This window comes from Convolutriloba macropyga, chromosome 2 (genome assembly GCF_964194025.1).
Source record: "Convolutriloba macropyga chromosome 2, txConMacr16.3, whole genome shotgun sequence".
Taxonomy (NCBI): domain Eukaryota; kingdom Metazoa; phylum Xenacoelomorpha; order Acoela; family Convolutidae; genus Convolutriloba; species Convolutriloba macropyga.
In genome coordinates, this window is record NC_134469.1 from 4,255,021 (window position 1) to 4,279,011 (window position 23,991).

At 34.9% G+C, this 23,991-nt stretch overlaps 1 protein-coding gene across 5 annotated transcripts in view; it reads right to left on the bottom strand.

Annotated features, from left to right (window-relative positions):
- LOC142355809 (putative phospholipid-transporting ATPase IIB) overlaps nucleotides 1–23,189 on the bottom strand; it is a 55,780-nt gene extending 32,591 nt beyond the window's left edge. Inside the window, exons 1-7 of one of the 5 annotated variants that reach the window (XM_075407873.1) lie at nucleotides 22,441–23,189; nucleotides 16,692–16,764; nucleotides 12,637–12,686; nucleotides 11,209–11,398; nucleotides 6,961–7,108; nucleotides 2,554–2,667; nucleotides 1,752–1,970 (exon numbers count right to left, since the gene is read on the bottom strand). In XM_075407873.1, the coding sequence (XP_075263988.1) occupies nucleotides 1,752–1,970; nucleotides 2,554–2,667; nucleotides 6,961–7,108; nucleotides 11,209–11,398; nucleotides 12,637–12,686; nucleotides 16,692–16,762 (792 nt within the window). In that variant the 5' untranslated portion in view covers nucleotides 16,763–16,764; nucleotides 22,441–23,189. Of the gene's footprint in view, nucleotides 1–1,751; nucleotides 1,971–2,553; nucleotides 2,668–6,960; nucleotides 7,109–7,786; nucleotides 7,952–8,932; nucleotides 9,210–9,364; nucleotides 9,658–11,208; nucleotides 11,399–12,636; nucleotides 12,687–16,691; nucleotides 16,765–21,694; nucleotides 21,788–22,440 lie in introns of those variants that run through there. The other 4 variants (XM_075407865.1, XM_075407869.1, XM_075407861.1 and 1 more) reach the window with 4 other exon arrangements.
- Between the last annotated feature and the right edge of the window lie 802 nt (nucleotides 23,190–23,991).

A 23,991-nucleotide genomic window follows, 5' to 3' on the forward strand; every position in this document is an offset into this window, starting at 1 on the left:
TTAATCACGCGCAAGAAGTCAAAAAATGTATAGCCACTTAAAGTCGATTTTTTTAAAAAAAAAGTACGTTTATATTTTTTAAGCAAAAAATTGGGAAAAACCAATAAAATTTGAGTTTTAATACTGATAATACCAATACACATTTATATTTGAAAATCAGACATGAAAAAGAACTATAGCCAGCACAATACATATATGAACTGGGACCAACGTCAATTTAAGGCCCAGAATTAAATTAGACGGAGAAAAAACATGAACATAGCTGCAGATTTCCAGAAAATAGCCGCAATAGCTTCGTAGATCTGCAGTCTCAAAAAAGTAAGACAGACCAAAAAAAATTTGTTTTTTTTTTCATTGAAGGCTGATATGTTATATTTTGATTAAAAATATGTATAAGCTTTTGCTGCCTCTATTAGCTGCTCTCAAATAACCTTCATTTAGAGAGAAATACACCCAATTGACCTTATCTCTTTGAACTAAAGTAAATAAAAGTCAATTTCAAAGTGAGGAAGTCATTTTTGAGAGTGAGGTAAGTCAAGTGTGACCAAAAATTTAATCACGCGAATGAACAAAAAAAACTCGCTCCAATAAAAGCGAAAAATGACATCACACACGCACTTCAGTTGAAATTGCATGAACGAATGAACAAAAAGCAGATTTAAAGTCGTTGTGACGTCATATGGTGGTAACAAAAATCGCGACACGAAATAAAAGTACCAAGAGAAGGCCAATAATAGCCCCAGCTATCGCTGTGCGGCTATTAAAAAACTGTCCGATTTTGGGCCTACAACCTTCAAGAAGTGACCTTTTGAATTGAGACCTTCTCGGTAAATTCCGCACAACTAGCACTTGTGAAAGACTTTAAAACCAGCTTCAGGAATGCCCCGTATTACTTTACCAGTTTATTCCGTTTTGCGAGCAAAGGCATCGAAATAATGCTTTAACTTGCTTACAAAGCGCACCAATTCAAACCGAATTCTATGGATTGTTAAGAAATAGAGAAGGCAATACAAGGTCCACTCAGTTATCGCTATCGGAGCTATTAATAAGAGTCCTTTCCAAGACTCGTGAAGCTCTAGTGATGATTTGAAGTCAAATAAGAGGAAACATATCACATAACCTTAATTGAAATAGGCAACCGTGCTTGAGTCACATAACCTTGCTTAAAACACGAACCTTGCAAATTTTAAAATCTGGCACTATAAATAGAAACATAACCGACTAAACGTCGGAAGAATTGCTCTCGAACGACTAGTGGGAGCTTTAATCAACTGCAGCCTGCTTCAGTCGGGAGTGGAGTCTAAATGGGACTAAGAAATTAAATAGTGTGCTTCAAATAACCACATAAACATATAAAACGATTAAGATTTAAAGTGAAAAATGGCGTCAGTTTCGGCGCACTTTTCATTTGACTTTTAGCATTATATTTTTGCCAATTGAGTTCAGCTGCTTGAAATTCTGATTGAGAGAGAATTTTAGATCACGCGAAACGCAAAAAGTCAAGGGCGTAAAAGTCAACCGAAAAGTCAAAATTGTCAAGTGAAAATTTTGCATAAAAAAGACACACACGTTTACAATAATTGCTATGAACTTCGTTCAAGAGCAATTAAAAAATCTAAAACTTAATATTTTAGCACTCGAAACTTCAGTACGTCAGTGTTTCAAGAAACTATGAAAAACTGCAAAGTTTATGACTAAATTATTGTTTCAACCTTAATGTACTAATTTAGCCAATCAAATTTTGAACCAACCTGCTCTTCGGTGGTCCTGAGTAGAACCATGTCAGCGGGCACCCTCTGGTTCTTGTCCAGGATGATGATGTCTGCCACTTGAATCTTGGAACTGGGTATCTTCACCACTCCCTCGTTCGTCAGCTTCTTATACATTGACGAGTTCACTTCTTTGTCTCGAGAGAAGCGTCGGAAGTCGTCTATTGCCTCGCGGATCATCGTCACGCAGATTACGAATGCCTGAAATTCAGCAAGCAATTATTGAATGTGGCACATTTACGTCAACTGCTTCCAAGGATAAATTACAAGAAAATGGATTATAAAATTACCACGGCTTTTGCATCAATTTAGCATCTTTTATCCATCAACTTGATCTTTAAAATTACGTTTGTTAAAATTCGTCTGTTTTCAGTCAGCTAGCAAGTTGCTAATAGTAATTTTAGGAATTTACTCCGTTTAGAACACTAAATGCTGCAAAAAAGCATAGCATAACAATTGTTAGCAACATTTTTTTGTTGTTTGGAGAACGCTTCTCCCACAGTTGCTGTTTTGCAACGTAACGTTCGGAGTCAAATTCAAGGGATCAGCGTATATTTGCGCTACATTATTCGGATCTATTCTGTTCCCCTCCACCGAGTATTTCTGCCCCCAATTACAATTGATGTGTTTTTATGAAGCCTTTATTTAATAAGTTAAGTAAATAGCACGTGCACCTGGGGCTGTATAAGTTATATACATAAATGGGGGGGGGGGGGGGGGGCAGAAGAGATCTTAATATCCCATCAAGTGAGAAGTGAAGTGTGTATTGGGGTGTTTAACTAACGAGTGGTCCCCAGTATGTGAAGAGGTAGTTGACTTTGAGGGCAGGAACAAACTGGGTGAGGGCTATGATAAGGAAGTACAGGTTGAGAAAGAACTTAAACTGCTCGTACAATACCTGAAACACAACAAACCCATTTCTCTCTCTCTCTCTCTCTCTCTCTCCCTCTCCATTTCCAAATCATGATACAACTCAATATTCATCATATCAACTAATTGTTTCCTTCCCCCGGTGAAAAAAAACTTATACTTGAGATTTCAAATATCTTATTAGGCTAAGCAAACAATTATAAGAGCAAAAAGCTCATTAGTTCGTACATTCACGGTGAAATCATAAAATTACTTCACAAGGAACAGTACACAGTTACCAAATGAAAACTTTTGTTCTGACCCCACTTGTGGGGGGGAGGAAATATATACTTAAATGGGTTTTTTTTTTGTTCTGTCAATTTAGGCCGATCGATATATTCATCGTTGAGAAATTAGAGTGGTATCATTAAAAAGCTCATCCAGCCAAGAATTCGAAATTAACAAGGTTTTTTGAATTTCCTTTTTTTCCAGGTTTAAAGTTATCCAGGTTTAAAGTTTCATGTGAACACGGGATATTTGTTTCACTTTTGTTCACTTTTACCGTAATTTTTGTTCGAATTAACATGTTTTCTATGAAAATTTTAATTCAAAATTACATTTCAGGCCACAAAATAAATCAATTTTGTGTTGCTAACAGACGAAAAGCGATAGAAAAAGACTGGTTATGGTCTCATAGGGAAGTTTACTATAAAAGAAATCGAATTCTATTTGAGAGCTCTTTTTTTTTTAAATTTTTTAAAATATTTTTTTTGTTTTTTCAAGTCACCTAGAGACTAGTCACTTGTCATATCGAAGTTCCGTTAATGACAAACCTAATTAAAAATCAAATGAAGCCCAATGAACTAAAAAATTGTTTCCAAGGAATCGCTCATATTTTTTTTTGGATTCGTATCACAGTTTTCGTAATTTTAAATTTTGATTTTCTTTTTACTAAATTTTTGGAATCCTATGGCATAAACTCGTTGACTAAAAGTACAATAGGTTTGGTAATGAGCATTCGGTGAACCTATCTGGTGCTTTGAGTGGACAGCTAATGCTATTAAGACTTTGAAAATACATTTTCGAAACTTTTTTAAACATTAAACAATCACAAACTTATTTTTGTGAACTGTAATTCAGTCTCAGCAGTTAATAACAGGACCCCCTCCTTCCTACTACAATCCAAAACAATCTCGTTAGCGGTTTTATCTTCTAACTATTGGTTATACGAATTCAATGCCACAAGATTTTAATTTTTTTTTTAATTTTTGAACATTTCGTATTATTGGTTCCTTTTGAAATCCTATCACGCTGTCCTAATATTGATGGCTCCCATTGTTTTAGCAAAGACGTTCAATGAATAATAGATAAAATTTTCAGAGAAAAAACTCATGGTTTAAATGGCTTCAACACTTCCTTCTTGGACTTTTTTACAGGATTTTTGGTTTTGGCCTGTATTTGTTGTTGTTTTCATAGCCATAAGACCTATTGTGATGACTTACTGATTACCTGTGTACAACAAACATACTTATCCTAACATCGAGGCATAACAGAGTATTTATTGACGTCCGTTGAGAGCTAATGAATTTAATGGCTGTTAAGACTAAATTTCTTTCGAAATTTTTTTAACATAAATCAATCTTAAGCTTTTTTCGTGAGCTGTGAGTCAGTCTCAGTAATGACAGAGCCACATTCCTTTCTAATTCAACAAAAAATTATCGAGTTTGCGGTTTTATCTTCTAACTATTGGTTATATGACTTCAATGCCACAAGACTTCAAAAAATTTTTATCAATTTTGGACATTTCGTATTATCGGTTCCTTTTGAAATCTTATCCTGTTATCCCAATATTCGTGGCTCCCACTGACTTAGCGAAGAAGTTCAACGGATCATAGCTAAAGTTTTCAGAGAAAAACTAATGCCTTAAATGGCGTCGTCACGTTTTTCTCGCACTTTTTTAAAGAATTTTTGGTTTTTGCCGGTAGTTGTTATTTTTTATTCATAACCATAAGACACATTGTGATGTCCTATTGATTACCAAAGCATAAAAACAACCTTGTATTCACATCGTGGCATAACTGAGCGTAATTATTGACTTATGTTGAATACTATTGAATTTAATGACTGTTAAGTCTTTAAAAATATTTTTTTTAAAAAATTTTTTGAACATTGATCAATTTTAAATTTTTTTTGTGAACTGCAATTCAGTCTCCGTAATGAAACAACCTCTTTACTTCCTAATTAAGCAAAAAAATTTATAGTTAGCGGTTTTATCTTCTAACTATTGTTTTTTTGACTTCGATGCACGAGTTCTCATAATTTTTCAAAAAATTTTAGGGTAATTTTTTTCGTAATTTTGTTTCCTTTTGAAATGTTATTAAACTGTCCTAATTTTGATAATTCCCATTGGCTTAGAGAAAACGTTCAAGGGATCGTACGAAAAATTTTCAGAGAAAAGCTTACGGTTTAAATGGCTTATACACTTTCTTCTCGCACTTTACTGAATTTTTGGATTTTGCCTGTATTTGTTTTCATAGTCAATGACATGTTTTAAAGTCATATTGATGAATTTTGATCTACAAACATTCTTGACGTCCCATCCAGGTATAACTTAGCGTATTTAATGGCTTCCGTTGAAAGCTATTTTTTTTATTGAGGCTGATACTACGGGTTATCACAAAAATTTCGTGGTTTTAAGGTATTTTTCATTGCCCTACGACTTATTGTGATGAGTTATTGATGAACTATGAATGGAAGATATCATTCTTCTCCCATCGATGCAAAACTTAGCGTGTTTAATTAATTCCTTTGAAAAATATTGAATTTAATGGCTTGGATACTAGGGGTTTTCTCCAAAACTTCGTGGTTTTAATATATTTGTTGTTTTTCAAGTAATTTTGTAGCAAAAAATAACTACTTGCTGTTAAAATAGTAATTGAAAATAGAAAAGATTTTACTGAAAAGATCATTCTCTAATGGCTTCGACCTTTTACTCGCTTAATTTTTTTGAATTTGCTGTTTTTGCTTTTTTTTATTCTTTAGGTAGCGCAAAATTCAAACCGGTCTCATAAAGTTGTAACTAACAATTAAATGAATGATGTTACCCGAAGCAGTCAGTTTATAGGGAATAGTCTTAAAGTTTATGATATTATACGTTTTCAAAGATTTTTCAGTTTTTGTTGTTCTTTTCGTCAACTTGTAACTTATTCTCGTCATTGAGAGGTCCCATACAATTCCTTGAAATTCAAAAATTAGCATGTCTACTGATATAATGTTGTAACTGATGTTTTGTTTGGTGGGCAATATGCGTTTTCATAGAAGCTTTGTGAGTGGTGTATTTGTGTTTCTATTTCTCTTCTTGTAGCACATTCAGGTAATAACAGACCCCAATGATTTTCAAATGTGACCCAAATGAACTTGTTTATTCTTTCAGTATAATTTTACCTGATATAGTATAAATAAAAACTGAAATAAAAATGCATATTATTCAGATAATAGCTAATGATTTTAATGGCTTCAATAATTCGTGTTTTTGCAAATTGTTCGTAATTTTTTGAGATTTTATGCGTCTATAGTCCGTTCCTATGGCTTAGTCTAACCAAAAACAGGTCCCATTGTTTTATAATGACTCTTTAGTAAATTTGTCAAGAATTATTCGGTTATAAGCTAGAGATTTTTTAGACTTTTGATTTATTTGGTGTGAAAAAGGTTCATTTTTGATTTTAACATCATTTTTCTTCTTTGTCGACTTGTTACCTAGTCTCATTAGGGAAAACATCCATCTGCTGTATAGTTAAAAAAACCAAATTTTTGTAGTTCAGGTTTTATTTGATTGCATTTCGACGTTGTTACTAGGTGCTTTTAAATTTAGATATTGGGTTTCTGCCGTGAAATGTTTGTTTTTGCTTATTTTGTTGTTTGTTGTTTTTTCTCGTGGTCTTTTTAATGGCAGATCTCGCGAGCGCTGTAATGAGGCACGGCATTATGTAATTCAATTAGCAGTTAGGTTTTTAATTTTTTAAAACTCAAACATCTATTTTTGTTATATCTTCATTGGGTTGATAATTAAGTCAAAAATGTAGATGAGCTCGAGTCAGAACATCATGTGCAAACGCACATTAACGAGCCTCCTTGTTTCTTAAAATCTGTAATGTAGCTTATGTCCCATAAATGTTTCAAAAAGCATTGTAATAGAAAAATTGTAATAGAAAAAATTGACACAATGACTGTATAAAATTTCACTTTAACACAGTGAACAGGCCAAAAAGCACATAACTTAGAACGAAATCTCTAAACTCTCTTTAAAATGAAACGTGTGATGAGGTTGAAAGTGTGGACTTACAATTGGGATGAATGTGAAAATGGAGTACTTCTGGTTGCGGAGTTTGTTCTTTGGGTATTTGGCATTGGGGTCTGGTCTCCCGAGCACCACTGTGCGCGCCTTCTTGGGCTTAGGGGGACAGAGCTTCTTAAGGGCAGAAGAACAAGCACTAAAGTCATCATCAGTCTCAATTAGGGTACCAATACAATAAAATTGTCAACACTCACAAATCAAGAGAACAAAAAATACGGAGAAATTCCTTTCCCGAAGTGATAAAGACGCTGCGACTAAGAAAAATGTGATCTCTTCTGTTTTGGCCCCTCTACAAATTATATGTTGCCATATAGCACGATACTATGTAAAAAATATCACTTGGCCTTGGTGGCGTAAGTTATATCCCCACTGAGCTGGGGGGGGGGGGAACAAAACAGAACCAAAGTAAAGTTACCACAGGAAATGTTATTGATCCTTGGATGTAAACTTTTAATTATGACTTTACAAAAATTTCATTTGATGAAAATTTGTGAACACATTTAATGTGCAGAGCCGAGAAAGAATTAGAGTGGCTGAGCGTTCACGAGATTATTTTAGTAAAATACAGCAAATTTTCGCCCTATTTCGTGAGCAATTTTTAGAGCTGAAAAATTTTACACTGTGATTAGTTTTGGGTTTTAAATCAGACTATTCAACTATTAACATTTAATTTAATACGCTTTTTGGTTAACTATGCTTTTGCTTGTTTATATTTATACATTTAACCATACTCGAGCGTCTTTTCTTCTGATTAATCAGATTTCTACTAGTTGTTGTTGACTATAGTTGTTGTTTGTTGTTATTTATAACTAACTCTACACAGGGTGTGTCCGTATCCCTGGGGTTAGAGGATGGGTCTCCCTTTTTACCCGCTCTAATCAGGTAGGACCTGTCATCCAGGGCAGTCTCGTCTTCCTCGTCCTCATTCATACCACAACAGGGCGAACAACAATAACAACAGGCACTACAATTGCTACACCTAATAACACCCCTTTCACTCACAACCAATCTTAAACAGACCACCACCCAGTGAAACGAATCTTGGTACACCTGTTTCCGAGAAATCCAAGTGTAGCTACCACCAGCTGGCATTGAAGCCACCGGCTGGTTAAAGTGTAATAGCCCAGCCTGTGATATATGAAGCTAACAAAGCTGCTACTTCAGTCGAGCTTTGGCGCAACGGTAGCACGCCTGGCCGCAGTTCTGGAGATAGCAGGTTCGAGTCCTCTAAGCTCAAATTCTTCTGCAGAATATAGAGTTAGCTAATACTGCAGTTGGGTAGTTAAAAATTGTGGTGATAGTTGGTTCTAGAACTGTCAGCGGATACTTGAACGCAATTGCTATTAACAGTCAACAGTAGCTGTGCGATTGTACACAAGATTTCGCTGTCACTAACAATAATTAAGCCATAACGACAGGTTAGTGACGGTAAAAATTCGAGATAAACTCATTAGAAGACTCTCGGAAACTACATTTTTCAGAAAACACAAAAAATCTTACAAGTTTAACATATCTTGACTTTGCCATACCAAGAATCTTTTCAAGATTTTCCGAGTTTCGTTTCACTGGGGATAGAGAAAAATAGTGGAAGAACCAAAAACAATGGAATAAGACCAACAAGTTCAAGGACCTGATTTCTTCAAAGAACGAATCAGACAATTTTATCTCTAATTACAAATCCACAAAACGTTGGAGTTCTTAAAGTACAAAGAGGGAGCAAACTTAATATAATTTTCGTACTCACCAAAACTCAATACTAGATTGTAAAGCACTTAATTACCCAAAAACAATGTTTAAAACTTAGCGGAACCAAATTTCTACAAATTATAAAAACCAATCCTGAAGTCGAAAATATAGCTCCTAGACTAGTCAGCTCTGAAAATTATGATATCGGGCATAAACTGTTGGCAATCAAGCAGAGAATCTTGCAGGTCCTTGAACTCGAGTGAACCACAAATACCCCGATTTCTTTTCCTTCTTCTCTTCGGAAGATTCAGGTGCAACTTTCCCCTCGCTCGTATGTTCTTCTTCGGTATTCTTCCCTCCGCGACTTCGAGGTTGGCTAGTTACAGTCGAGGTCTGGCCTCGCCTAACTGCAGCCCCTCGCTGAGCTGACAGGATATTTGAAGTCGAAGCCGCCTCGTCTGTCAAAGCCGATTCGGAAGACAATCCTGGATTCTGTTTTCTTCTAAGGTTGCTTCTTGGGTAATCTTGTGATAACGAGTCCGATCTGTTCTCTAAAACCCGGACTCAAATAAACCCATCTCAAAATTCTAAAAAAAAAATTTTTGGTTTTGTTGCAACGATTGTAAATCTGTTTCAGTTTCAATTCAAGTAGAAGTTGTTGATTTGTTTGTAGAATAGAGTAGAAAGATCAGTTTGGATCTCTTACTGAAAGCATCGTAGCTCTTGACGGGTGCTCGGTTCATTGATTCGATTTGCTCAGTCCACAAAATCTAGTGGCGAGAAGTAAACAACACACATTTCGTCATTGAAGGCCGATCAAAGCCAATTTAGTCAAACTGTGGATGTTGAACCCATGAGCCCAATAAAATGCAGAACGGACAAATGGTGACAGCAGAAACTCGACAAGTCGAAGCTGAACTGAACAATTTTAAGAGCAATTTCTGTAAATTTAATCTCGAAAGTTGAGACTAACTGGAATGATTCTAGTGTAAGAGCAACTACTGCAGAGACAAATTCGAGCTAATTATCATCTCGAACGGCTCAGGTCTCGAATAACGTAAAGCAATAGCTGGGAATTTAAAACCAAATTCCACGACAAACGAAGTTAACCGCAGTATGAAGAAATACTCTGACAGATCTCAACTCTCAGAAACGATGAATAAAGTTAAGAAAGGCTTAAAAACTAAAAACCCGATGTAACGTCATTTAAAATTCGGGGTCGAGTGCAATCTCAGGGAGTTTTCTTTTAAAGATTTCTATTTTTTTGGGGGGGGGGGGACAAAAGCGTTTAGGATAGGAAACTAGTTCAAACTGTGTGTGTATAGAACAACACAGTCCATGACTGTGTTGAAAATGAAGCGCAAAAATGGACGGTCATTTAACAGCAACAAATGGATCAAACTATTACACAGTGGATAATAAAAACGTTGAAAGTACAAATTTGGCTCAAACTCGACATGAACAAGTAGTCACGGCAGAGTGAACAAAGATAGAAAGATGGGAAAGAATGGAGTGAAAAAAGGGTGCAACATATTGCGATAGAACGGATCGACCAACACAACATCCTACTCACACACATACAACTCCAGCCTATCACATATACATACAACACACAGCACGCAATAACCAATAAACAAACATTTAACCGAGTTCAACTAAAATTTGTTTCCATCAAAATTAATATCTGGGAATAGTTCACTCTTGTTTTCCCAATATTTGTCCAGATTTCAAAATGTCAATGCTGACTTTTATTAAGAAGTCAGTTTTGATTCAGTTTCACCACAAGAGGTGGGACCATTTTAGGGATACGGACACACTGTCAGATATAGCCTGGCGCTTTTAAAAGCAAACAACGTTTCTTTATGAATTTATTAAGTCAATTAGCAAAATTCACGCAGGAAATATCTCAACTAAGAAATTTAAGGCTACAGCTTAGAACAGAAAAACGTTTCCTTCAAATAATTTTTTTTCTTTTCAAACTAGTTGAACTACGAAAGACATCTCGATAAGTTTTGTGATATTTCATTTAATTTAACGTTTTGCAAAGACTAGAAGGAGAGAGAACTGCAATTCCTATTGTTCTGAAAATAAGAGTTCTAGGAATGGTCTCTATTTGAAGTTGAAACATGAAGTTAGTATAGCTATTACAAATACAGACCACCATTCCGAATCAGTTTTAAATAGGAATGCTCTATACTAGATTTCAAATTGTACAGACATTGTAGAGGAAGGGAGGCTGTTGTCCTAAATGTGTCTATATTTTTTCTAATCCTGATTTAAAATCACTACAAATTATATTTTGATTGCTATTTATCAAATCTATTTTGATTATAATTCTGATGCTTTGCTTTAACTTCTCTATCTTTCGTTTCTGATGCTTTAATTTTTGACTACTGTCAGGATTCATAAATATACATAGCGTTGGCTTGCTGCCCCCAAGTAGACCGACTACCCTTTTAGGGGAGGGACTTTCTTTTAATTGACCTTTTTTTTAAAAAAAAAATTGTTGAGATAGACAACACATCTCAGTACTGGTGACTTCGGTCTAACTTGATAGCATAAGGTATACAGTTGCAGTCGATGAGTCCAATGAGACAGTCCTTGCATTTGGCCCCTATTGACTCGCCACTGTCTTTCCTGTCCACCAGACCCACTCTCTCTGATGAACTCACATACTCCCCGACACCTCCTCCTCCCCCTCCCCCAATACCACCACTACCGTCACCAGCTGCCATCACTTCTGAAACAAAAACTGCAAAATTTAACAAACACGATGCAGAAACACTTAAAATGCGATCAAGCTATCCGAACCTTTAACTTAACCAAGGAAAAAAGAACACTGACAGCTGTGCAAACGGCAGCCTGTGCAGGAATTTTAAATGAAATTAAGGATTTTTCCTATTTTTGAAAAAAAAGCGTGCCGCTAAAATTACATATTAATTAATTATTCAAATTAATAGCAATTCTAAACTATTAAAATACCCTTGAAAAAATAGCAATTGACCTTTCTGCTCTCTTTTGGTATAAAAACAAAACACATTTAACAATCAATGCTACCCTCGATATATTGTTAAAGTATCAAACATCACCGATTAATTTAATTCCTCTCGAACGACTAGTGGAAGTCAGAATCTATTGCAACCCGCTTCAGTCTGGGGGGGGGGGTTAGGGGGAGCAGCTAGCTTCAGTCTGGGGGGGGGGGGTTAGGGGGAGCAGCTAAATTCCCTAAAGGGGACTTCAAAGGGGGGCTAAATTCCCTCAAGGGGGCTTCAAAGGAGGCTACTTTATACCACTACAACCACTAAACTTAAAGTGAAAAAAATTACAGCAATTTTGGCGCACTTTTCATTTGACTTTTAGTAGTGAACTGATGTCACTTAAGCTCGGATACTTAAAATTGTGAATGAGAGCGAAATTTAGATCACGCAAAACGAAAAAGCATAGGGGGTAAAAGCGTAGCGTGCTATCGTTTTTCGGATATTTTCCGTTTGTACCACCCCCCCCCCCCCCCCCAGTACGTTATGCGCCCCCAGTGCCATTACAAAGTAAATCATCATGTAAAAATATGGAAATATGCTCCCACTAAGCTTGGGGGCACAAACTTAAAAGATCCCGTTTTCTTAGACTGAGTAGCTTTAATAGAAAAACGTCAAGTGTCGACTAAAACGTCGACATTTATTTATTTGTTAATAAAAGAGCAGAAAGACATGTGTTAAAAGCTGTTAAGGGAAATGGTAAGTGAAAGAAAGATTTTATTTTCTTGACGAGTAAGCTATGAAACATTGAAAAAATAAAAAGGTCAACATATACATCGCCAAGGGGGACACGAAACGAAGAACCAATACTCAATAACCCTACCCTGAAAGACTCTTGAGGCATACAGCAGTTAAGACCTCAAAGTAATGAATACAACAAACTGAAAGGGGAAATTTTCAATTTAGGTAAAGTAGAGAAGTTGAAGATGAAAGAAGTACATACGGAGTAAATTGTCAGTGGAATTGGACAGAGGAGTCTCGACCACGTCTAGACTGAAATAGAACATTCAGTTTAGTCAATCATAAATCACTACTTCAGTCTCATCAGTTCAGGTCACGTTACATTAGATAGAGGATGGCCAGACAATTTAATCGAAGATACAGTTCTTTCCCATAATAGACCCCAATTTACTAGTGCAAAATTGGGTTCGCTTCACTTAACATTAAACTTACCATATTACGTAACTTGTTGGGAGTGAAAATCTTTTAAAACATGCCCCTATTAACATAATTACACCAAAATGGACCATACTTGGGGGGTCTATGAAGTGAAAGAGCCAATATATATACACAGTTATAAAGAACCATATCAGTAGTCTAGAGTTAAGAATAGTTGAAAGTTGCAATTGATATAGTTTTGCAGGAGACCAGTCAAAGACGGCATTTGAGTCTAAAAGTTTCCATGTTTCCTCTCAGACCACGGGCACTCTTTATAATATATTTTTATATGTCCACATTAACTATTTTTTGCACTAAACTAAAATGGGAATGTGATACCAAAGTCATTCCAATGAACAAATGTGGCCATTACAAAAATAGCTGTCACATGGCCAGAAAACAGCTGTGATAGCTTCATAGAACAAAAGTCTCAAAATACAAATTACAAGAATGAGACCTAAAAATATTTAAGATTTTAAGGCAAATTGTTTGTGATGTCAGTAATTGATTTCCTCAATTACTCCATAGGCAACCTCAAATTACCTTCGATTAGGTAAAGAAATGCTCATTGGACCTCGAATCCTCCAATTAAAATTAGCAAAAATTGATTTGAGAGGAATGGTGAAGAGTCAGGTAGGTAAGCCAAGTGTCACCCAAGAACTTTCACGACCCAGAAAAAATCTCCCTCAAGTAATTGTGAAAAAAAACCTAACGTACTCAATTCAGTCAAAAAATTTAGTGAATGAGCGAAGGAACAAAAAGTTAGCGGAGTGAGTTACGTTATATGGTCGTAACAAAAATTTTAACGACGAAATAAGAAAGCGTAAGACTTGATTCGTAGAAGCATTAAAAGCCAAGAAAAACGAAAACAAAAAATTGAAAACAGAAGTCATATTGAATGTTAACAAAAATCAAAAATCCATTTTTCGCTCCATTTCTTGTTTCGGCGAGACCAAAATAAACTCTCCAATTTGACTTCTGAAATCTTTGAAATGGGTGAGGTCAAACCACACTCATATAGGAGCAAAACATGCAATTGAACCAGAAAAATCATTGCGAAAAGCACAAAACCTGAAAGAATAAGCATTAGAATACAATTCTTCCAAGCTGCAAATATTTTTCAGTACAATTGATAACCACTTTTGGCAGCAAAATATAGAATTGAAATCAGATAAATGCTTCAAAAAAATCCTTAAAGATAAAAAAATTGCCCTCTGCACATATTTGAGTTAAAATTAGAAGTAGAACAATGCTTTGAAAAAGCGACACGCGATCAAAAAATGTTGCTTTTTAGTGCATATTTTTTATATCTACTTCTTGCGCTCTCTCAAAAAAGCGGCATGAACAGAAACCCAATCTCTTCTCTCTGCTCATCAGCAAAAACAGAAAAAGACTAATTTCGGAGGAATTGCTCACGAACGACAGGCGAGGCAATTTAAATCAGGGGCTGTAGCCTAGATAAATTTATGAGTGCAAAATCTTTGCCCACACCGGGATTCGAACCATGGACCTCCCTGATCCATCACCAAAACCACCACCAACTCGCCTATCAGGCCCTTCTTTCTGCTATGCTGCAATCGATTTCATATTAGCAACAAGTTTTACTTCAGAGTGAGAACAATAGAGATCACTCAAAAATGAACGAAAGCGTGAAAAAGTCACTTGAGAAGTCAAAGAAGGTTCTAGAAAGCGCAAAAACTGTCAAGCGAAAAATTTGCATGAAGAAAACGTTTACCATAATTGCTACCAACTTCGTGCGAGAGCAATTTAAAAGGCTGCACCAATAATCAATCCCCTTGGAGTAGTAAAAAATGACAGCTCCACAATTTCGATTTCTTCGAATTTTTTAAAAAAGCAGTATCATACTAAACTAAAAACCAAAGAATTGAAAAAAGCACGATCTGAGTACTAAAACAGCAGCCTTTAAGAGTTATCGGAGCATATACCAATACAAACAGTGAAACAAGAAAATAATAACAGCACCTTTTCCCAAAATTTAGAAAACTAGTATAATCCAAATCTAGTTAAGGAAACGTTAACTAGTATAAGCAAAGAATTAAACAAACGTTTGCAATACAAGAATGCAAGCCGCGAATACCGCATTTGAAGAAAACAAAAGAAACGAAGTACGAAGACAATAGAAAATGTGGCAGAGCTCAAATTTCCCAATATCTTCAAAACTAATTGCAGCTCTAGTAAATGCAACTTGTAACCACAACTTGAAATAACTAAAACAAACTTGTCGAATAATAAAAAGCATAAACAGCAGTAAATTCAACCAGAGGACCACATAACAAAGTCAACTCACAAACTCTCCGAACAATCAAACATTAGATTAAAAAATTTAGAAAGGACAACAGTTACAAATCAAACCAAAAGGTACAAAATGAAAACATTAAATAGATTCAGTCTGGCCATATTAGAAATCCAACGAGAACGTTCAATACAGAGATAAGGCCTAGAAACTGTATCGGCCATTACTGCGACAATTTCTCAGACACAACATCAACAACAAGCAAGCAAAACCCGCAAAAAAAATTACAATGCGTCGACAGTTGATATTTTTAAAAGCAAATATTGAGAGTCAATAAAACCGATTATATTATAAATGTAATCAAAACTAATTGAAATCAAATGACATGACAGGACCAGAAAAAACTACAAAACTGGACAAATGAAAAAAAAATCTGAAAATTGCAAGTATGTATTATACGGAAGTTAAATTGTACGTTAAAATCTAGAAAAACGGAAAAATTTGTTGAAACACTGTCTTCTTACTCCACTTTAAAAGCTTTTGGGAAAATTTTACGCCATAAAACTACCCACATTTAGCTCCCTTCACTTCTCACGTGAATTCTACTCTAATTTGAATTCTCAGTGACAAAATGTCGGCAAAAATGAGAACAAATCTTCAAAAAATCTTTGAATTGTAAAAAATCACGAGAAGGCCAATAATAGCTCCGCTGAGTGACAGCAGTCAATAAAAATTAGTTTATAGTTAGAGTTATCAGAACCAAGACTTGATAGCGTATTATAAGTTTCGTGGCCCAGATGAGTCATGACAAATTGTGCTCAAGTGAAACTCCATATTAAGGAAAAATTAAAAATATTTACTTTTTAATTTGAAAAACAGGTTAACATTGCGCATTTTCACATCGAGTATATTGTCCTGACACAGTTGAAAGAAACTTACCTTATCTGATGAATACCAAAAATGAAATAAAGCAAAAATCAATCTGCCAATAACTTAGGCTTTGTACACTTTAGCTGATCATTGTCGCAATAAGTTATAATGCTTACAGTGAGAAAACAATAATCAATCTTTTAGGCACTTTGAGAACAACTATCGTTTCGGGCTCATTTAAACAATGGCAGGTTAAGAGTTTCCACCTTGTTTATGTACCCCTACGCATCAACACAATATTCGAAATATCAAATAGTTGATACACAATTCTCTAAATATGAATTACAGAAAATTATGAGAGCGAGTTAAAACGCAGCATGTATTAAATTACTGGCTATGCGCTAATCAGCTTCTTCTATAGCATACGCGCAAATTACAACTAATCAAAGTAACAATTCTGCAACTACAGAGGCAAATTCAATGACTAGATTGTCAAAATGTTAATTCATCAAAAGAAATTATCACTATCATGAAGGCAAAAACAACACGTTAACTCTGATCAATAACTGCACTTTTTGTACCGACTTCAATTTCATAACGACAGACAAAGAAATAGGCACATAAAAAGAAATTTGACGTCAAATTTGAATTCACTCTGATGCTTTCGATAGATGATTGAAATTTGAGATCAGGCGACATGTAGGTTTTGTAATTACTGTTTAGCGTGGTCTTTTGCATCCAGAGTTTTGTCAGCAGATTTCAACTCTTTATGATGCTCTTTGACCATTCCTGAAGTATCAGTGAGTTGAGCCAAATTTCAATGACGATTTTAGCAGTAACCACCATATTGAAAAGTACTGTTTTCGAGGCTTTCAAAGCGCTTTAGCAGGAGGCTCTCAGAGATCCCAATATACGTTCTAATATTTATAAAGGGAATAAATAGCTCTTAAGTTCAATATTTTCACTTGTTCGCCGTTACACTTTAGATCGCGTTTACGATTGAAGCAAAATCTTTGCGAAAATATTGGGTTTTGCAAGGGCAAACGTAAACCTAAATATTTAATGCAAAAAAAGGAAAACAGGATGCATTTTGCCATAATGATTCTTTTGCTAATGTATACAAACAGATTTTTACTTAGACAAACTACATGTTTCGTTAATGTGCGATAGTTGAACATATACTAGGCGATTTTAAGTTCGAACCTCAACTTCTTTAAATAGTTTTTTCTTTTGACATTTCTGATTTTTTAGTACTTAGTGCGCCGTTTCTTGAACGGCTAGCCATTCAATAATCCAAAACGGCATCCAAAGTCTCTGCACAACACTTATTGAGACGTTTCATCTTGGAATCTCCTTAGAGTCCTGTTTACAGATTTCGAATCGGTTGGGTTCAATCTGATTTTAATGCCTGTTTCCTGAGTTGCCTGTTTTAATAGTTGTTCCAACCCCTCTTGAGGGGGGGGGGGGGGGGAGGAACTATATACTCAAATGGGTTTTTTGTTCAGTCAATTTTTGCCGATCGATATATTCATCGTAGAGAGTTGAGACTGGTATCATAAGAAAGCTCGTCCAGCGTAGAATATGGAATTTAAAATATTTTTTTTATCTTCGTTTTTTTACAGGGAGTTATCGAGGTTTAAACTTTTGACAAAACAGAGTGAATTCCGTTGATTTTAATCACATTTCCCGGAATTTTTGGCTAAAATTTCGCCAATTTTGCTGAAATTTGTTAAAATTTTTAAGAATAGTGTTGTTGCTTTTATTTTTAAAGACAAAAAAGTATTGTTGATTATTTTGAGTTAATTTTTTTGTCAAAAATTTGGGCTAAATATTTCAAAATTCAGCCCTTTCCTCAAAATCAGCACCAAATAAGCTTCTTTAGTCCACTTTGATTAAATTTGCCGGAAGTACACCCCAAAACAATACTAATACAATCTTTGTAGACTGAAAAGTGGGCTATTCTTACTTCAATTTCTGTTTAAAATGCTCAGTAATTAAATCTTTGACGTTTTTTGCTAACTTTACTAGTTGATTATCAAAAACGAATAATTTATTTTTGAGTTTTTAACTAACAAATTACCTATATCTATAGCATTCGATAAATTAAGTGTTCCTAATGGACGATAAGCATTAGCAGGGCCAGTTGTGGGCCAATCTTGGACTGTTACAATCCAAAAAGAATTCGGTTATTATCAGTCAGTCTTTTTTTAAAAAATGATCTTTTTTATATTAATTAAAGAACAGAAAATGTCACATCAAAGCTCAGGAGTGACAGGTCCCATAGGCTTCCTAAGCAGCTTCAAGCTAATGCACTTAGTTTTTTAGTTGAAAGCTTAGGGTCGTTTTGACTTTTAAAAACAATCGATTTTTAAATAATCGCTTAATGTACTTTTCCTATTCTTTTTAATTTGGTCAATTTGTAGTTTAATGTCAGCAAAGAAAACATGATCCTTCTTTCTACTGATTTAAAATTTAATCTCTACTGGGGTTTTAAGCCTTAAGATTTTGTTTTCTGGCTTTGATACCATTAGATTTCAGATTTTTTTTAGTTGTAGATATTTGCCAGTTTTTCACGTTTTCTAGTTTTGTCACATTATCCTATTATTGAGAGTTCTCATATCACATTATTGGCCATAAAAATAAAGCATAACTGAACATATTAAAATCCTGAATGATAGATTAACGTTGTAACGGCTTCGACACCCCTTTCTCGAAGAAATTATTTGATTTTTTTACAATTGTCTTTAACTGTCGTTTTTACTTTGTCTTTTTAGTCGTTTGAAATTTCCAGAACAAACAAAGATCTCATTGGCTTTTCACGGAAGAATAGATGCAGCGATATTCTGATATTAGTAGATAGCTGATAGCTTTCCTAACTTTGAAAACATTTGTTTTCCGAAATAAAAAAAAACACTTTTTAAATTCGCAATTTTCTTTTTTTGTCTTTTTGCTACCTAGTCTAGTTAATTACAGGTCGAATATCAAAGTATTGGGGTCAAAAAAGTGTCAGAAGGGATTGGTGTCACAAAATCTAATATAATTAAAGAATTCGTTATGACCTTTCTGTCTTAGACTTCGTTTTACAAAAAAAATTAATTGACTTGTCATCTTTGACGTTTTTTGTAGACGCAAGACATATTCTGGACAATTGCAGTTCTTAAGGGCTTCCATTGGACGATTAAACGAACCTATTCAATTAATTCTTTGTAATTGATGGCTTTTAAGACTTTGGAAGTAATTTTGTTTCGAAAAAAAAAAACAAAAGTACTACTTACTTTTGCCAACTAGTCTTATTAATGAAGAGATGAAAGGCCACACACTATATTATAGGTGTTTGAGGAGGGCGCAATCGAACGTATTGCGCAATCGAACGTATTGCAATCGAGCCAAAAAATTGCGTTAAGGATTCGACATTGTTTTCTGGCAAGTTTTAATTGAGTTTTTCTTTGTTGTCTTTTTTGTTTTTTAGCCGCAGAAAAATTGAATAAGGACAGGTCTTAATGCCCTTCAAAAGAAGCTCTGGTATTTGGGATATTCAACTTGATTTCTAATGTTTTTCATTTTTTTGAAGTCGTTTAAAAAAAACTTAGCTAATTTTTTAACTTAACTGTTTTTGTTCTTTTTTGTCTAGTAGTTACCAAGCCTTATTATGGACTGGTCCCATATCGTTTCTCGTGAATTACAAGTTATTTTATTAAGTTGCAGTTTTATCTGACGCTATGTTGACTTTGTTATTAAGTTTTGTTTTTTTAAAACGGACAAAGTTTTTGATGTAATTAATGTTTGTTATTGTTGTTTTTGCTGTTCGCCTTAACTCGCTTTCTTAATATTGGCATATCATTGGCTCATCAATCTAGTGCATCATTTTTTTACTCCACTGAGTTATTTGCTTTGGGGGCTATTTTATTTTTCGTTCATACACTATTTTTTTTTAAATATTTGGGTGTTTTGGGATTCACAAAAAAATTTTTTGTGTTTTTCTATCTGTTCCTCATGTGGTACAATTATTCCAAAATTGTGGATGAGCGGGGTCGGAAACTTATGTGCGATCGCATATTACCGAGCCTCCTTGTTAGAATAACAAAGTAAACGGCTTATTTGAGTCCGTAGCTAAATTCAGCTTGACTACAGATAAGCACCGAGTGTCCGGAGTTTTATTAATTCATTCTGATTTTCTTTCACATCTTTCAGGTTACACAAGCCTCGCTTATCACACTTGACATCTCGCTCAAAAGACATCTCGCTCAGTTTTGAATGAATTGAGCTGAGATTTTTGTTGATCAAATTTTGTTTTTTTTTGCATTCCAAACTAAATTTTATTTGTTTTCAAATACTAACTTTTCATTTAAGCCAAGTTTTATATCAATTTTCAGCAATCGATAACATATCTAACAATAACTCTACTGCAAATTTATTCAAGCAAAATCAAACAGGCATTTAAGTTAATACAGAGCGTCAAATGGTCAGAAAAAAAAAACTTTTACCAATTTTTTTCGTCGCGCATTTGACAAACGATTTACAAGAATCAATTTAGTGTTTATGAGCTTTTCAATGACACCATTTCTTTATCTCTCAGTAAAAAAAACATCCATTGGCCTCAATTGACTTTAAAAAGCCAGGATAGCATATCGATCGGCCAGAATTGACTTAACAGAAAAGCTAGATAGTTAAACGTCCTAAACCATAAGAAGCTGGAACTATGAGCGAGATCATTCAAAAAAGAAGAATTCAAGAGTACAAATCACTCAAGAAGTCGAAGAATGTTCCAGAACATGAGCAAAAATGGAAATTTAATAAAATTTGAAGTGAAACAAAGACATTTGTGAATCAGCGGGAAATTTAGATCACGCAAAACAACTATATTTTCAGTTTAGAACAGCTGACAACTTTATTCGTCTAGTGTAAAAAAGAAAAAAAAAACTCAGTTGAGTATATAGTTCCTCCCTCCCCACTAAAGTGGGGGTCGGAACAATAAAAAACGCCGTTTGATGGTCTAGGTTTTGAATTCTAGAACACATCACCCTCAACAAAACCACTCATTTATACCACGGATTAACTACACTTTGCGGTTTAAAAAAAGCAAGCGAGGCATTTAATTGTTCTGTTCCTGTAAGCTAGGGAATACAACATAAAGCAAGCTCAATTGGCACCCTATACAATAAGCTAATATAAGGAGGACACTTTGATTCTTGATCACACATCCAACAAATTCAAAGATCTTGCTATTTGTCCCTTTTCACTATTTGTATTACCCCCTCTCACATTATCCCCATTATTTCACCCTCTCTTCTTTCACCACGATTCATAAATTCTAATATTAAAAGTGGCACAACAACCATTCGCCATGGCCCGTGGTACATGATATCAAACTGTAACAACAGAACATGAGGCTAAATTATCCTTTTAATTATGAGAAAACATACTTGTAACTCTGAGAAGACATAGCTGCTATTTTGCGGTTTGAAATGATAGAGGGGCAAAATGATAGGGTGTTTGTTAACAAATGCAGGGTTAAATGAATCGGAGTGAAAAAAGGTAGAACCATAAAAAGGTTTTCATAAATTTGCGACAAGTTGTTCTTTACCACAAGCGCAACAGAGTCATAAACCGGATTCTTTTGAATGTCTGAGTAAGAATCAAAGAGAGCTGCAACATGGACGGATAGTACAACACCCCAAATTTCTACTCTCTACAATGGGATCCATAAATCCACACTTACAGCCGTCCCGATCGGCGTCTATTCTTTTCTCTCTCCCTTTCATGGGACCTGGACAGACCTCGACTACTACTTGCAAACAGCACACTGTCGGCGCTGTGAGCAAAAATAGAAAAGCACGTATATTAGTTTCAGTCAATACCGGCTTCGGTAAAGAACCCGGTAAAAAACTTAATTTTAGATAGGAAATAAATCCCTTAACTTTGAAGAACTGCGCATTTAGTGCGTTTGACCATGCCCCAGCGGCCCGTGGGACTTTATATAAAACTCACACAACCGAACATTATATGACCGAAAGTCAATTTTAAAATGTTATTTTTAAAGGGGGTTTCATTTCCTATCTAAAATTAGGTGTTTTTTTAAACAGGGGTTAATTTCCTAGACCCAGTGTATACATATACAGATTAAACGGTCACATAAACTGAAATCAGTTACAACCAACTGCCTTGATAACTATTGAGGGCCGATCAATACCACAGCAGAGCCCCTATGCACAAAATATGATCATTTCCAAAATTGGTTTCTTGGTCCTCAACAGATACATACCACGCGCGCAACCAAGCACACACAAACACATTTTTGGGAGTTAATTTTGTGTTGAGTTATAATAGTTGTAAGTTGAAATAGTGGTATGTTATACAAGTGGTAAGTTATTATAATGGTAAGTTATAATATTGAGCTAAAATAAAGGTTATAATATAATAAAGTTATAGAAGTTAATTTGTAAAAAATACATTTAACTGACTAACCTTTGAAACTTTTTGTATCTGATGTATTTTTGTGGGTCCCAAGAGCTGTTGTTGTTATTGTTGTTTTTATGGCTTCCGTTACTGCGCGAAGAGGAAAAAGAGGATCGCAGGAAGCTCATAAAACAACTGCGCAAAAATTGATTCAACCACAAATTCCCACAATCACCCAACTATAAACAGACTGAATTTCACCCGTAAAACTCTCCAACGATATACAAATATTCCTGTCCAGTCGGTAATAATTCTGTTCCTCTGGGAAATCGCGAATTGTTCAAAATAATCGGTCTAAATTTACATCAACGGGAAATATCAAGTATGCGCCAAATAGTGATGTAACATGCAAAATAAAATAAATCCTCTGAAGCTTCAAAATAAGGTCGAGCGGCTGTCGATTTTCAGCTAGATATCATTTGCAAGATTCAACGTAAATAATTATCTTTAATACAGATCACACATACAAAAAACTAACGAAAATAACGTAAAAGCAAAATTTTTAGTGTATTGCTGTTCAATTTTCAGTAGAATTGAATTCGTCTGTATGAAGTAAAAGGGAAATTTTCCACAAGAAAAAGCCGTTTGAACTCAGCGTCTAATGTATCTATGCTCCGTTATTCAGTATAATGACTGTCAATCTATCATTTCACACGGAGAACAAACTAATTACACAATGCAAAAGTGTAACATTGAAACTAATCGTTGGCAAAAACGGCAAGCAGCATATTCTTTCATATCTGAAACGGAGAAATTACATTAAAGAGCGGAAAAAAGCAACCAGTACTCTTCATGGTAAAGCTAAAAACTAGAATGAAAACAGATGTTAAAAAGTGTTTAAATTAATTGAAAACTATTTCATGGCACAATTGAAATGTATGACCTCATTTATCATATCAATGGGGGCAGAATTAGCCATGAGAACTATGGTGGCACAATTTGAGAGGCCCCTTTTTTAAACCTCAATTTGATTTCAAGAGAAAACGATTCAATAAAGTACATCAAGATATTACGTTCAATGCCATCAGGCCCAAAAAAGTTCTCAAAATATCGTCCTCTGATCTCGATGAAAACTGCAGCTTTTTAAACGAAAAAATTTAAAATGTAACTCCACAAAGATTACAGAAACACTTTCTGTAAAGAAAAATTGGCGCAAAAAAATAAAACAGCAAATCAAGATTTTGCTTGAAATTTGAGGATAGAAAAATACAGGCGCCGTTACCACCGCACTCGGCAGCCGATACCTTCCAGGCCATCGAGAACTGATTTTACTTCAGCACCTGGCCCTGCGGCATGTTTAAAGATCACTGCAAAAATTCACCGGCATTACGTTCTGTTCTGAAAATTAATTTGCGGGGAACTAAATATCCGGCTACGCATCGTCTCTCATGCGTCTTATCTTTCAATATTTTTTACGCAGTGGCTGCTTCAACTGTTCCAGTCTCTTAGCAATAATTCCAATTTCATAATTTAGTTTTTAGTGCTCACGCCGCGACGTAAGAGTAAAAATTTTCTCTGCTGCGCTGCTATTGACTGATTAATTTATATTTCAGTTTGAAA